The sequence below is a fragment of the Electrona antarctica genome (assembly GCF_951216825.1).
Source record: "Electrona antarctica genome assembly, chromosome: 16".
Classification (NCBI taxonomy): domain Eukaryota; kingdom Metazoa; phylum Chordata; class Actinopteri; order Myctophiformes; family Myctophidae; genus Electrona; species Electrona antarctica.
The window spans coordinates 23,270,859-23,286,145 of NC_136797.1; the positions used below are offsets into that span (position 1 = coordinate 23,270,859).

The window sequence follows — 15,287 nt, forward strand, 5'->3', positions numbered from 1 at the left end:
CCTGTCCTCCAACACAACTCGATCCACAACATAGATGGGAAAACCCACTGCGCTGCTATCGCACAAGACATGAGCAAATTGTGGTATATTTTCAAGAGAGTCTCCGAGATATTTAGGCTTAATCAGCGAAGAAAGTGAAGCAGCTGAAGTTGATCCTCAGATGGTCATTTATTTTAAAGTACAGAGAATTAGAGAATTATGAGGTATAACAGCAGTGATTCTCTACATTTTTTTTAGATGTCTTAGATTTCTTTGTAGCCCGGCATAATAATGGCGCAATTGTTCAATTTGTACGCACCAAATGTATCTTCTGGACGTATATTTTTTCCAAAAAAGCCGATAGCCACACAAAAAACCCCAATATGGCCACCATTTTCCAAAATGGCTGCCGGCGAAAGACATTTTATGTGATTTTGACATGGATTGTGATTGGATAACCCAATTTTGATTATTTGAGTATAGTTTTGACCGCCCCCTGTGCCCTCCCCCGTTAGCCATGCAAAAAACTATGGCTGCCATTTTCCTAAATGGCTGCTGACAAAAGACACTTTATTAGCCAGTCACCCAAAATGTTCTGGTGATGATATGCTGGTGAGAATTTTAGCCCGCTTGGTCTTCAACCAGCCAAAATTCTCACACGTCACCCCCCTTCTCCGCTCCCTCCATTGGCTCCCGGTCGCTGCCCGCACAGAATACAAAACTCTGATGCTGGCATTCAAAGCAACCAAAGGCATGGCCCCCCCATATCTCACAAGTATGATCGTACCCTACAAACCCTCCCGCGCACTCAGATCAGCCAACGCAGGGAAGCTGGAGGTACCTTCACTAAAAACGCCGGGACAACGCTCCACACGTCCCAAACTCTTCTCCCTTCTGGCTCCAAAACTATGGAATGCACTTCCCATCACAGTCAGAACTGCAGCCTCACTCCCAATCTTCCGCCGTAGTCTGAAAACCCACCTCTTCAGACTCCACCATGGCCCGTAGCACTTGCCCTAGCCTAGCCCCTTAGATAGCACATTATGTAGACTTAGATAGTATTTTAAACAGACCTATAGCTTGTTACGTAGACAGCTCTAGAATTGCACTTTATGTAGTCATAGCACTTTATAGTACACATGTATAATATATTATATAGTATAGTATGTATAGTTAACATAGATACTCCACTGTTACGTTCTTAGTTTATGATTCATGATAACTACTTTTTATATATGTGATGTATGCCATGCTTTTGTTATTGCTTAATGTAAGTCGCTCTGGATTAAGAGCGTCTGCTAAATGCCTAAATTGTAAAATTGTAAATTGCTTATCAATTATCTCATCAATTCCAGTGGGATGTAGCAGTGGCGTTGTATCAGCAACGGGAGTTTCAGTACAAGCCTCGACACAGTAGAAGAGACACAGCTGGTTTTTAACTGATGAGTGGATGTTGGTTGGCTGGCAAATAGGCCTACTATGCATGCACGCGTGCATGCACACACACACACACACACACACACACACACACACACACACACACACACACACGCACACACTCACAACGCAGAAGTGTTTGCAGCTCTTTATGTTCAGGGACAGCTGGTGCCTTACAAGAGTCGCCCAGCACACAACACTCACACCGTGGAGTCACTGAGGGGGATAAACACCGTGCCTGATCTCAGGCTATGTTTATGCCAGGGGAAACCTAATGGAAAGTGACAGCTCCTCACACCCAAAATACCTTCTCACTCTCGTGTGTGTGTGTGTGTGTGTGTGTGTGTGTGTGTGTGTGTGTGTGTGTGTGTGTGTGTGTGTGTGTGTGTGTGTGTGTGTGTGTGTGTGTGTGTGTGTGTGTGTGTGTGTGTGTGTGTGTGTGTGTGTGTGTGTGTGTGTGTGTGTGTGTGTGTGTGTGTGTGTGTGTGTGTGTGTGTGTGTGTGTGTGTGTGTGCATATTCTAACATTTTGTGTTTTTTGGTAAATGAACGCCCTATACTTGTTCATGCTACGTACAGCATCACACAAAAGTAGCTGCTCTGTAGATCTGCTACTTTTGAGAAGAAAGAAAGCAATAAGGTACACCCGCACACTGTGTATCTGCTCGGCACAAGGGACCACTAGGGACCTTCCTCAGGCCTGAGGAAGGTCCCTATAGTGACCGAAACGTTGCTTCATTAAATAAGACAATACTCTTGTGCCGAGCAGATACACAGTGTGCGGGTGTACCTTATCCTGCAAAGTAAAAGTTTTGAATTGGACATAAAGACAGCCACAAGTGACGTTCTGTGTATGTGCTTGGAGGGACACTGTGTTTTTGTGTGTGCCCAGATACCAGAGATACAATGAACGTTCATTGAAAAGTTACGGTGTCGTGCAAAAGTAACAAAAATAGCAGATGCACAAGCCCACAACGCGTCGCATCATGACATGTTGGGAGTGTGTAGATATTTTTTTTTGTTGCTATTTTAAGTAACACAGGTTAAGTGTGTCTTTGGGCATTATAAATAATAATCCAATTGAAACCTACGTATTAAAGGACCACTTTTCAACATCTCTTCATATAATTGGTCCTCACTAATGTTCATGATAAAACACCACCATTTTGTTCTACTCAGTTTGTGTCTCATAAGAGGGCTTTGGGCAGTTTGGACACCCGTCCGTCCACTAGTGACATCATTAGGCAGATTTTTTTAAACAAGATTTGTTTTAAAATCGATGGCTTAAATTTTTGCATTGCAACTTTTCAGGAAAAGAAAGCCTGCCGTTTCTATTAGCTTGGATTCACCATCGATGATGTCACTGGTGGACGGGTTTCTGAACTGCCCACAGCCTTCCTATGAGACACAGACTGAGTAGGAAACAATGGTGGCATTTTATCATGAACATTAGTTGGGACCAATTATAGGAAGAGAAGTTGAAAAGTGGTGAAGTGGTCCTTTAACAATACCGTGTGATCTACTATAGGCATATTCTTAATAATATCTAGTATCTAGTCTACATGTATGTGTGAGAAAGACATGTTATTACTTATTATGAAAATATTTGCAGGCAAACATTTCACCTTTAAACCTTCTTATAGCTGCATGATACCTCATACATACAGGCTTATTGCCTTTATTCATGACGCAGAAGCTCAGAAGAATTGACATATTAATGTTCTGTTTCTGTGAGAACGTACTCATGACACAGACAGTTAATACTGTATATATATATTGTCATGGAATTAATCACACAAAAACTAAAAACAACAAACTCGGGACGTACATGTATATGGACCTTAGAATGTGAACTCGCATTATTTCTAACTTTTTCTTGTGAAGGACCTCCAAATTCATTAGTATATTTTGCCGCAGACCACGAAAAGATTTTGTGGCAGGGACCACCAGAAGAGAAGATTAATTTGTGCTTAAAAAAAAAGTCATGTAACATAAAATGTAATATATAAAATATATATAAGATCTTTTAAAAGTTTGAGAACCCCCGTTTCATTCTAGCTGTGTGTGTGTCTGTGTCTCCTCCAGATGTAAGTGTAACGGCCACGGCAGTGAGTGCGTGGAGGGGGACGACGGGAGCCTGGTGTGTGCGTGCCAGCATCACACAGTGGGCGTGGACTGCCAGAAATGTCACCCCTTTTACCAGGACCGGCCGTGGGCCAGGGCCAACGGGGACTCCGCCAACGAGTGTCTGAGTGAGTACAAGGGGGCAAATGACTAATTAAGTTAGTTGAACAGACATTAAACCATTTTGGTGTTTTAAACATTATGTTATAATTTAGCTATTGAAAAATAGCAGATCTACAAGCTCATAGCGCGCCACCGAGTGGTGCGCTACAAGCTTGTAGGTCTGCTATTTTTGAAAAATCGTGAAAATATGTTGGACATCTTTGAATATATATTCTTTCAGAGCCAACGTTTTTAACTCAAATCTTTGCTTCTGAGGGGTTCCTGGAACAACATATTTTCAGATGGGGGTCGGCGGCCAATTACATATCATTTTTGGGGTTCTTGACATGAAATATTGAGCACCACTGATACAGAAACATCTTTCAGAAAACTGTCAGAATTTAGAAGACATTTTTTAAATTTCGACGTCAGGCCTAAATGGCTTAAGGCCAGTCATTTGGGGGGTTTTGGGGCAAGTTATCATGTTCATAAATTGGTATTTTGGTGTTTTAATAATAAAGAAAATCATGCCACATAAAGAGAGACACGTAAGTAGTTATATAGTTCTGTCCTGTAAAACGCATAGCCATGTACTCCACTTCTTGTACAAGATGGAAACTACAGAAGGGTGTTCAACAAGGCCCCCCGTTTCTTCATGTTAAATGTGTATAATAACACCTCACGATATCACGATCGATCACCTTAAAACACCTTGGAGGCGCAGGACGGAGATCACCGTCAAGTTCAAGTGCACGGTCATTTGCCCGAGACGGAGATTGATTAATCTCCATCAAATTAGTGCTATGAAAACTGATTGCATCGCTCTACAGCCTAGAGGCGCTTGTTGCGCAATCCTCGGTGTTGCACAACAGTGACACGTCATCGAAAATGTCTGTTTAGCTGACGACAACGAAAATCTTAAAACATTCATAACTCGCGATCTAAATCATCCCGTCTAATTATGAAAAAAGATCCTGTGTTTGACGGCCCTCCGCTGTCCAGTCGCTAGTCGCGATAGATTTATTCTTACCTCCCGTTGTTGTCGATCGACTCTAGAGTGGTGTGGCTATTGGTGGTGTGGGTGTGGTTGTTGTTAGCTGCTACACACACATTCACAACAACATCCGGTCCGTCGGTAAAAGTGGTCCGGGCGCTATAAACGATGGGCACATTTTATTAATGGATTAAATAGGCCCGAGCCCTCAAGGTGTTAAAGGGTGTTTTATTTTATTTTTTATTTTTCATTTTTAATGTGACCAATTGCCCCAAGCAGCCTAAGTGCTTTTGGCAGGGCATTAAAACATTAAAATGCCCTTCACCTTTCATTAGGACCTATTGGGTAGTGTTTCAGGGCATATTGATTTTTGTTGCTGCAGCAAATTGGGCCTTTCCAAATACCTTCGTGAGACGTTGCTGTCAAGATTTGACATGGAATGAAGTGAAGCTATAGCTAGTGGGCTGGCTGACAGGCACCATACAGCTTCCTATTTTAAAATTAATTTAGTCGTTATGTGTGCTTTAAAAGTAATCAGAGATGGCATGAAGCTCAAATCCCCTGGAAGATGCTTTGGTGTACAGTAGTAGACCAGTACATACAGTACAAAATAAATCGGGTCTGCCACGGGGTCTGCCACGTTTTAGCAAACCCAGTTAGTTGTGATCATATAATCGCTGTTGGGTGGAAACTGTACTGTGTCCCCCAAACTGTTTTGACATTAAAGGACAACTTTAGTTTTTTTCAACCAAGGTTCATGTTTTATGTTAGAGAAAGTATAAGATGAGTGTTATTTTCATTTGCTGCTTTCTTTCGTTTTAGCGATTTTAGCTATTTTTGACAGGGGGGCGGGGGCATTCGAACATGGGGCTAAATATGTATTTTTTTACAAAATTTTATAGCGATTTATTTTTTTATTATTTACTATAGTCGTACTAGACCCCAGGAAATTACATCTGGCTACAAAAGATGACTGAATGTGAAGGGGGGTGACAAACTGACCTGTTGAGCCATACAACACAGTATGGCAGCCCCCTATAGTACCCCCCTTCACATTCAGTAGATACTGTGATCTTTTGTGGCCAGATGTAATTTCCTGGGGTCTAGTAGGACTATAGTAAATAATAAAAAAATAAATCGCTATCAAATTTTGTAAAAAAATACATATTTAGCCCCATGTTCGAATGCCCCCGCCCCCCTGTCAAAAATAGCTAAAATCGCTAAAACGAAAGAAAACAGCAAATGAAAAAAATTTAACATTCATCTTTTACTTTCTCTAATAACACCCTAAAACATGAACCTTGGTTGAAAAAAACTAAAGTTGTCCTTTAAGTTGTAATAGTGTTGTTCCCTGCATTACAACGTACCAAGTTATGCCCGGCGTGTTTTTACCCTTCATAATTTGCAAACTTTGTAGAGGTGAGCAAACTCACAAAATTGACGAATATAAAGTGTGTTATAAATAAAATCCATTATTATTCATGTCCTTGAATTTTCTCCCTTCCTTCACACAAAACCTACTTGTGTCACTTCAGTCTGGCACTCAAAAGTAGGGCTTATAGGCTATCTTCAGTTACCTTTTGAATAGTTCAAGACTTGGTCAATTGAATAGCCTTTGTTTCTGACCTGCATGCTTTGATTATGGGCCTTTGGCACTGTTTGGCACGTGCCCCATTCCATTTCCCTCATACACTCTGGATTCTATGATGATGTCAGCACCTTTTCCTGCCGTTACTCGACATTCTGAAGCAGTGAAGAACTATATCAGTATTGAGTGTATTGAGATATTTTTGGGGCTTTTTTGCCTTTATTGATAGACAGGAAACAGGGAGAAAGATGGGGGGGGGGGGGGAGACACTCAGCAAAGTTCGTCGGGATCAGGAGTCAAACAAGCTGCCTGGACCGCTAAACCGGCCCAGGCCGAGTGTCAGAATTTTCTTGTACATCTTTTCCATGGACGGCAATTTCATAACTTTCATAACTGGCATCAAACAATAACATCTGATACACAATGGACACATCAAGTGTCCTCATAGTACAAAATAAATTAACCACAAGTGTGATTCCCTCGACATTGCTTCAAAACGTTCCTTTGTTACAATCGAGAAAACACTTTGTATATGTATATATGTATATTTTTTTCCCCCAAATCCATTTGTATGCAAATCAATCAGGAGTATGAGCGTTATGCTCATATTTGTCCAAAGGCGCGACTAATGATGGTTCTCTCTCTTCCCATGTAATAAAACGCATGAGCGTCACTCGTATTCCCCAGCAACATGGAGCCATAAAATATTCATACGTCTATTGCCAACTCAACAGAGAGCTTTGATTCGTAATAAAATGGGCAATTCGCCCCTAAATCCCCCCTTAGGGCAAGGAGGGATTTGACGTTGAAAAGGGTACGAGGGTAGCGGGTGTGTGTGTTATCGGCTGAGTCATTTCCTCTTGTACAAACATGCATTACTGTTATCTAAGTGCCCCCTGACAGCCGATTGGCTCCTCATTAGAGGCCTCTGTGAAATGAGATTATAGCAACGAGCCCCTAAATTATGATCCAATCCCAGAACGCATAATCTCTCGTATACAGTGCATATATATACACCCGCCTCCCCTCCCCCTTCTCTCTTGTCTATTTCTGTCTCTTTAATGTTTTTCTCTCTCTCTCGCTCTCTCTCTCATTGATTTTCTCATTGTTTCCCCCCCCCCTCCCCACTTGTCTGTCTGTCTGTCTGTCTGTCTGTCTGGTCCGTCCGTCCGTCTCCCATTTCTCTCTCTCTGCCTCCCCTTGTTTTCCTTCTCTCTCCTCTTACGTATAGCCTGATTTATGTCATGCTGACCTGCAACACTCCACATTAGGAGACTGTAGTCTTATAGGTGCAAGGCTCAAACGTACAACTGGGATTAAAGGAATAGCCTATAAGAAATTTCCTTTTCACGTGGTTTATTTACCTCTGACGGACGACGGACGTGTTTCGGAAAGATGGGGCCTTCCTCATAACCGACCTGCTGTACGAAAGCGGGACAAAATAGCCGATCTACAAGCTCACTCTGCGTTGTGAGCTTGTAGACCTTCTATTTTCAGTGCGTGAGTACGGAATGTTTGGTCCGTTTGTTGTTGCATTTTTATAATCAACTTTCAGCATGATCACACAGGTTTAAAGGTTTCATCATGACATTCATTTTCATTTATTTTTTTTGGTTTTATTTTTGGTTTTATGACCTCAATTACACCCAAAAAAACCTGAACTTTGAACATTCAGTGGATTTTCTGGGGTCTGGGATTTTTTTTCTGCGTCTTTTGAGCTGCAATGAAAACAGGCAAAACAGTGAAAACAGTGACATCTGCAGGCGGATTTGCAGGCTGTGACATCACAGTCAGCAGGAAAATCAGAGAACGTGTTTGAGCCAGAAAAACCCAGACCACAGGAAATCTACTGAATGTTAAAAGTTCAGGTTTTCTGGGTGCAATTGAGCTTAGAAAACCTAAAGAAATTAAGAAAAATTACAAGAACGTTTTTTTATTATGTCACAATCCCTTTAAAAAGAACCATTGGATTATTTTGATGGTTACCAAAAAAAAAGTCAATGTACATTTTCTGTTTTGAATTAGACCAAATTATTGTAATAACTTGTAATTATAATACAATGGAATATCCTCAAAGAACATCTAAAATCCTCTGTCATGTAGGAGTCTGCGCGCATAGGGGATTCTCAGTGGTTTCCAAATGTTTTAGCTCAATAAATGAGATGTTTGCCCGGGACCCAAACTAGTGAAAATAGCAGATCTACAAGCTCTCAACGTGTCGCTTTGTGCCGCGTTGTGAGTTTGTAGATGTGCTATTTTCACTACTTAAATACTATATATTTTTTGTTTTTCATCATTTTTTGAAATTATTAGATTTTTTAATATGAAAATGTTGGAATTGTTTTAAATTGATAAAGTTGCGATTTTCTTTTGTTTACACCTTCGCTTTTAATGTACTGTATATATTTGTAGGAAACAGAAAAAAGGGGACATTTACTCCGCGACCCAAAAACGTCAGAGTCGACCATAGAGTATAAAGAAGGATAGAGACTGAACCGGCGCGACCACCACATTTTGGTGGTCAAATGCAGAAGTGCAACCGAGCGCTCAACGTTAAAGCCCAGCTGCACGGCAGTTTCCCTGTCATGAATCCACGGGTCCGCCTGCAGTCCCTCCTCTTACCACTAGGGCCGAGCGCCTCAACGCTGGGAGAGCCTCACTGGGGGCCTTGGGGGAGTCGACCCATGTGTCACCAGATTTCCATGTTTGAGTAGTAGGCCATGGCTATATGCATTAACCATGAGGCTCTCTCTCTCTTTCTACCTTTTTGTGTTTTCCCAGAGTGCAACTGCAGCGGCAGATCAGAGGAGTGCGTGTTGGACATGGAGCAGTACAGGAGCACGGGGAGCGGCGGGCGTTGTGTGAAGTGCACGGACAACACGGACGGAGCCCACTGCGAGCACTGCAGAGAGAACCACTACAGAGCGTCCACGCAGGACCCCTGCCTGGCCTGCCTCTGCAACAGCAACGGTACAATAATATGGGCTCTATGTGCACAACTAGGGCTGTCACGATTACAACATTTAACCCATTTTGCGGCGGGAACCCCTTTTGGTGTTTTTAAAAAAATTTTGTGGCTTTCGCCTTTATTTTATTTAAAAAAAAATGTAACAGAAATCAAACTTAAATATAAATGCAAGAAACCAAAAATACATAACAAAAACAGAGACGATAAAAGAAATCCAAAGAAAAACAGAAAAACAGCTTGACATAAACTTAAAAAATACAGCATTGTTTTATCTTTTTCTAGGATTTTTATTTTGTTTTCCAACAAAAAAACGCTTTTTTATTCTTTTCGCCTTTATTTTATATTTTTTATGGAGGGACGGACAGTATGCTGACAGGAGATGGGGAGAGAGATGGGGGGCGGGGGGGGGGGGGGGGGGGGAGACATGGGGGATCGGGAGTCGAACCCGCGGCACACTGCCAAACTGGATTACCAGCCAAGGTGCCTCGACCACTGAGCCACGGCTCAGGCCCCCTTTTGGTGTTTTAAGGATTAAACGAGTTTGTAGGTCTGCTATGTTTGAAAAATCGTGAAAATGTGGCGCAAATTTGGAATATATACATTTTTAACTCACATCTTTGCTTCTGGGTGGGGGGGTTGTCCCTGGAACAACATATTTTGAGATGGGGATTGGAGGCCAAATACAGTTAATTCTAGGGGTCCTTGACATGAAATAGTTTGAGAACCACTGACATAGAAAACTGTAATGATTTCGAAGACATTTGTGGAATCGTCCTCAATCGTTCTAAATGGGTTAACTTGATGATTGTCATGCAAATAATTGCGAATGGCGATTTAATTGTGTTTTTTGGCATTGAACATTGGAACATAATGGATTAATTTTGTTTTGCCTTTTAGGCTTTGTAAACAAAATTGCACTGGGGCAGATAAATTATACAAACAATTGCCTACATAATTAGCCCTTCACTAAGTCCCTCCACAACCCATCCTTGTCCAATAGGCACGTTAGCAGCGAAGAAAGCTTGACCTGCATAGCAACCGTTGCTACACTATTTGGATTGGCATTGGACAATCGCTTTTTGGGGTGGGATTTAGTGAAGGGCTAATTATTCTATACTTAACTGTTAACTTAACAGCTGACACACCTTCCAGTGAGGAGCCCCCACCGGGAGGACGCGTATAGGGCCTTCATCGCACTCCTCCCGTCCCAACACTCCCAGTCCCCGCTGACAGGTGCCACCCCCAGCCCATAGGAGTACGTGCAATTGGCCCCCGATCACGGGCCAATTGTTCCGCCAATTAGAATCCAACCGGCAACTGCTTTTGGCGGAACGTTCCGTCGATGAAGCTTTATTATTTTTATTATATTAGTTTTTATTAGGTTTTTTTATAGACATGACATACAGGACATACATAACAATGACACATACACCAGACTAGACAATGTATAAAACGAGTGGCAATGAAGCTTTATTATTGATATAAAAACGGATCGCTGTATTCTTTTTTTGCTTGGCCTTTTCTTCTTCAGCGATCCTAGACAGGTTTCGTGCACGCGCACTGCCGTTAACTTCTTGTATACAGGTGAATAACTCTAAATCTACGGAGCTCTCCTTGGTTTTGACAAAACGTGCGATGTTCGGAGGTCTTTGATCTGATTATCCGGTGATCCCGATTGGAACAATTGGCGTTTTCTAGAATAAAAATAGCAGATCTACAAGCTCGCTCATATGAGCTTGTAGATCTTGCTATTTTTCAACGGCTAAAGTACAACATAATGCTTAAAAACATCAAAAGGGGTTCCCGCCCAGAATGGGTTAAAACACTGCAAACAAGTAAAGGGGATATTTCACTTTCAAATGAAATAAACTGGATGGAAATCACGGCCCCCTCAAGGACATTCTAATGCATGAGGGGGCTGAGATATATTGTTTTACATTAAACATTAAATACAAGGCAGGCGTGCCATCGGTCAGGCTATATTAATGAGCCCAACTAATTTAGTAGTAAGTAAAGTATTACATGTCGAAGTAAAACATCAAATGTCTGGGCTTATTACCACATCTTTATTGTTAGTTACTCTTACTTATCACACGCGCACGCACGCACGCACGCACGCACGCACGCACGCACGCACGCACGCACGCACGCACGCACGCACGCACGCACGCACGCACGCACGCACCCTTCCTATTGGCATAGTGCTGTCCTTTGTGTAGAGTTTGAAGTGACTTTTGTTCAGCTGATAAGCTGACCAAGGCTGCAACGGCAGACTCTATATAGATGCTGCTCTTTTTTTCCACCCTCCTTCATTAACCACACCTGTGTGAGTGATTATTGAACATCAGTGCTATGGCTGCCAGGCTATTCCGCCCTTCCAAAGCCCATCGCCGAGGCTTCCTGAGCATGTCTTTGGTAATGGGGTGCTCAGATATTCCGATGTGGCCTTCAGGATATGTTATTAACATTACACTGAAGGGACTTGATGCACTCTGATGATGCAATGGTTTAAGTGGAACATGTACCTTTTTTGCTTAGCCCATTTAGGCCCGAGGAGGATTCTACAAATGTCTTCTAAATCCTGACAGTTTTCTGAAAAACCCTATGTTTCTATGTCAGTCGTTCTCAAACATTTTCATTTCAAGGACCCCAAACAATATCTGCATTTGGCTGCTGACCTCCATCTGAAAATATGTTGTTCCAGGGACGAAATGTTCTCTCTGAAAGAATATATTCAAAGATTTGCGCCACATTTTCACAATTTTTCTAAAATAGCAGACCTACAAGCTCGTAGCGCACCACTCGGTGGCACGCTATGAGCTTGTAGATCTGCTATTCTTCAATAGCAAAAGTAGCAATACCACAATGTAGAAATACTCTTATCTGTTACAAGTAAAAGTCCCGTGTTTAGATTTTCTTCTTGAGTAAAACTACAAAAGTATTTGTAAGGAAATTATAGTACTACAAGTTTTTATATGAATACAAAGATAGGTTGAAAACCGTTAAGCAATGTACACATTTTGAAAAGAGTGCTACATATGGGACAAGGTCATTCTGCATCATATGAATACAGAAAGTATATTTTGATGATGTCAACACTTTTACTCAAGTAAAGTATTTTGTCTCTGTCGGCCAGGTGGAAACCTCATATGTCCAAAACTGTAACCTTTCAGTATTCAAATTCAAAAATAGCAAAAGTAGCACTAGCTCAAAACCTGTCGCTTCGCACCGTTATTCCAGTGTTGATTTTGTCGACTAATAGAGGGCTTGACATTGAGGCCTGTCCGCTTGCCTGAGACAAGTAATACATCTTTCCGGACAAGTGCATCAACATTTTACTTGTCCTTTTGGACAAGTGACTCTTGGTTTCACTCTTTCTGTGATGCTCCTAGCAGCCAACAATTATTGTCTGGCATTATTGTCTGGCTTTCCTAATAATCACATTTCCAATATTGGTAATAGCCATAGAATGTCTTTTAATTTATTCCAAATACACAGCACGCACGTTTAGCAGACTGACCATGTAGGCATTTACTCTCACACTGCTAGTAAAACAATAATTGTACATACTCTAATGCATAAAGCAACCTTCTAAGTACTCCTGTATATGGATCGGAAAACAAAATTGCTTTCTAAAGTTTAAATCGAGCTATGGTTTTGTTATATTACACTTCGTACAAACCAGCAGCAAATTCATGAACTCGGATGATCAATGAAGTTTCTCCATAATTGTCGTTGCTTAGGGGCGCCTAAAAGTCGCTAGGGGCGCGCATATCCCTCCGCTAGCAACTTCTAGAGACTTTTCAAAGAGCCGCTAGCTACTTCTGTTACTGGGGAGTTGGCAACACTGGTCCTGCGCTCATTCCGGACCCCCTCGCCGGAGAGAATGTCGTCCGTGTGCAGCTCGTGGGAAAAGTAGAGATATTTTACTAAATGTAAGCTTTATGCCAGAACTTTCAAATGAATAATGAAACTAGTCCCCAAACGACTCCAAGCCTTAGGAATTAATGATTGGGTGAGTACACACGCAGTGCTACGAGTTTAAATGCAGACAAGGTCAGTCTGCTAACCGTGCGCGGAAAGAAACGATCTATGGCTGTGTATTTGGAATGCATGAAATGTATGTTAGATCACAGACATTGTAGGGCTATTCACTTGTAAACTGAGAATATTCAACTATATATTCAAACATGTATTCACGAAAACCAACTTACAGTTAGTTAATGTTGTTAATTGTTGTTGTTAATTTGTTTGTGCTCGTGCTCTGGACAAGTGACCTTTGTGGCCGGACAAGTGAAAGGGAAATGTACTTGTCCACTGGACAAGTGCCTCAAAAAGTTAATGTCAAGCCCTGTAATACTATGACGAAGAATGTTCGTCGACTACCTTTTTTCACTGACGGAAACTAAATGGAAACTAAACTAAATGACTAAAGACGTATATATTGACAATTCCGTCATCAAATAAAAACTAGACTAAAATGTTAGGAAGGGACTAGTGGACAAGAAAACCAGTATGTCATTTTACAATTGGTTACATGTTGAAAATAGCAGATCTGTTAATACATATTTCAATCAATCAATCAATAATGTTAAACCATTACGACGGCATGAAGGCCCGCCTACCGTAAATACACTTTAGTCGACTAAAATCAACTGTAGATTTAGTCGACTAAAATCTTATATTTAGTCGACTAAAACTAGACTAACACTAAAATATTCAAGGTGACTAAAATGTGACTAAAACTAAATAAAAACTATTCAAAAGACTGACTAAAACTAAAAAAAAACTCAATTTGCTGTCAAAATCAACACTGCGTTATTCAAGCTGACAGATCTGCCACTTTTGATGCTTTTATTGTAGTGTAGTACAATCAAGTCAATTTACAAAAAAGGCCCAACACACCAAACGATTTCTACAAATTGACACTTTTTACTTTTTCCAATTTGAGCAAATTTCTTCGCTGCGTGTCTTTCATCTTCTCTTATTTGATTCAATTTTGCTGTGTGCCTCCTCATGTGGATCTCTACTCCTCCTCACATCTCCACACCGCTGCCTCCACGCCTGTCATCCATCACCTCGCTGCACGGCCTCAGGCTCCGTGAGCTTACAGTGTGACGCGGGGGGAAGGTGCGCGTGCCGCCCGGGCGTGACAGGGGACAAGTGCGACATGTGTCTGGCTGGCTTCCACTCCCTTGGCCTCGGTGGCTGCAGGTGAGTCACACAGAGTGACGCACGCACGCACGCACGCACGCACGCACGCACGCACGCACGCACACACACGCACACGCACACGCACGCACATACAGTATATGCATATATGTACACTTGGAGACGCATTGCGCATAATTAAGACCTGAGGTTGATTCTACAAATGCCTTTTTAATCAGTAGTTCTCACACATTCAAGATCTCAATTTTTTTTTTTAAATAAACAATTATTTATAAAAAATATATTAAAAATAATATTTATTTTTTAAATAGCCAACGCCAAAATCTAAAATGACACGGATGCTTTGCCGGTTTAAAAGGGTTTTGTTTAATGGTTAACTAAATGATACGTAAATGGTAAACGGTGCATTTATATAGCGCCTTTATCCAAGGCGCTTTACATAGATGTGCGTTATACTGTACATTCACCCATTCACACACACACATTCACACACCGACACCGTAGGTTAACCATGCAAGGCATCAACCTGCACATCGGGAGCAATTAATAATAATAATAATAAAGCTTTATTTATATAGCACCTTTTAAGAACAAGTCACAAAGTGCTTAACAGAAATATATAGAGAAAACATGGATCAAAAATGCATAGAATACAATAGAAGACATTTGTCAATAGAACATAATAGAAGATAATACAAAATAAAAGAATCACATGGGTGATGGGCTAAATGCAGCTCTGTAAAAATGAGTCTTTAGGAGCGATTTAAAATGTGACACAGACTCGGCAAGCCTGATCTCTAGGGGCAGTGTCTTGCTCAAGGACACTTCGACACTAACTCTGGGGGAGCCCGCGGGTTTGAACCTTACGGTTCCCATCCGGTCACTCTACCCCTGAGCAACTGCCGCTCCATATATGTAGCTTGC

The 15,287-nt window shown here is 41.5% G+C and overlaps 1 protein-coding gene across 1 annotated transcript in view; it reads left to right on the plus strand.

Annotated features, from left to right (window-relative positions):
• The window catches only part of lamc3 (laminin, gamma 3), a gene marked incomplete at its 5' end in the record, with an annotated part of 260,453 nt that overhangs the window by 103,730 nt on the left and 141,436 nt on the right, over nt 1-15,287 (plus strand). Inside the window, 3 exon segments of the mRNA XM_079525276.1 lie at nt 3,501-3,667; nt 9,005-9,193; nt 14,288-14,405. Coding sequence (XP_079381402.1) covers nt 3,501-3,667; nt 9,005-9,193; nt 14,288-14,405 — 474 coding nt within the window.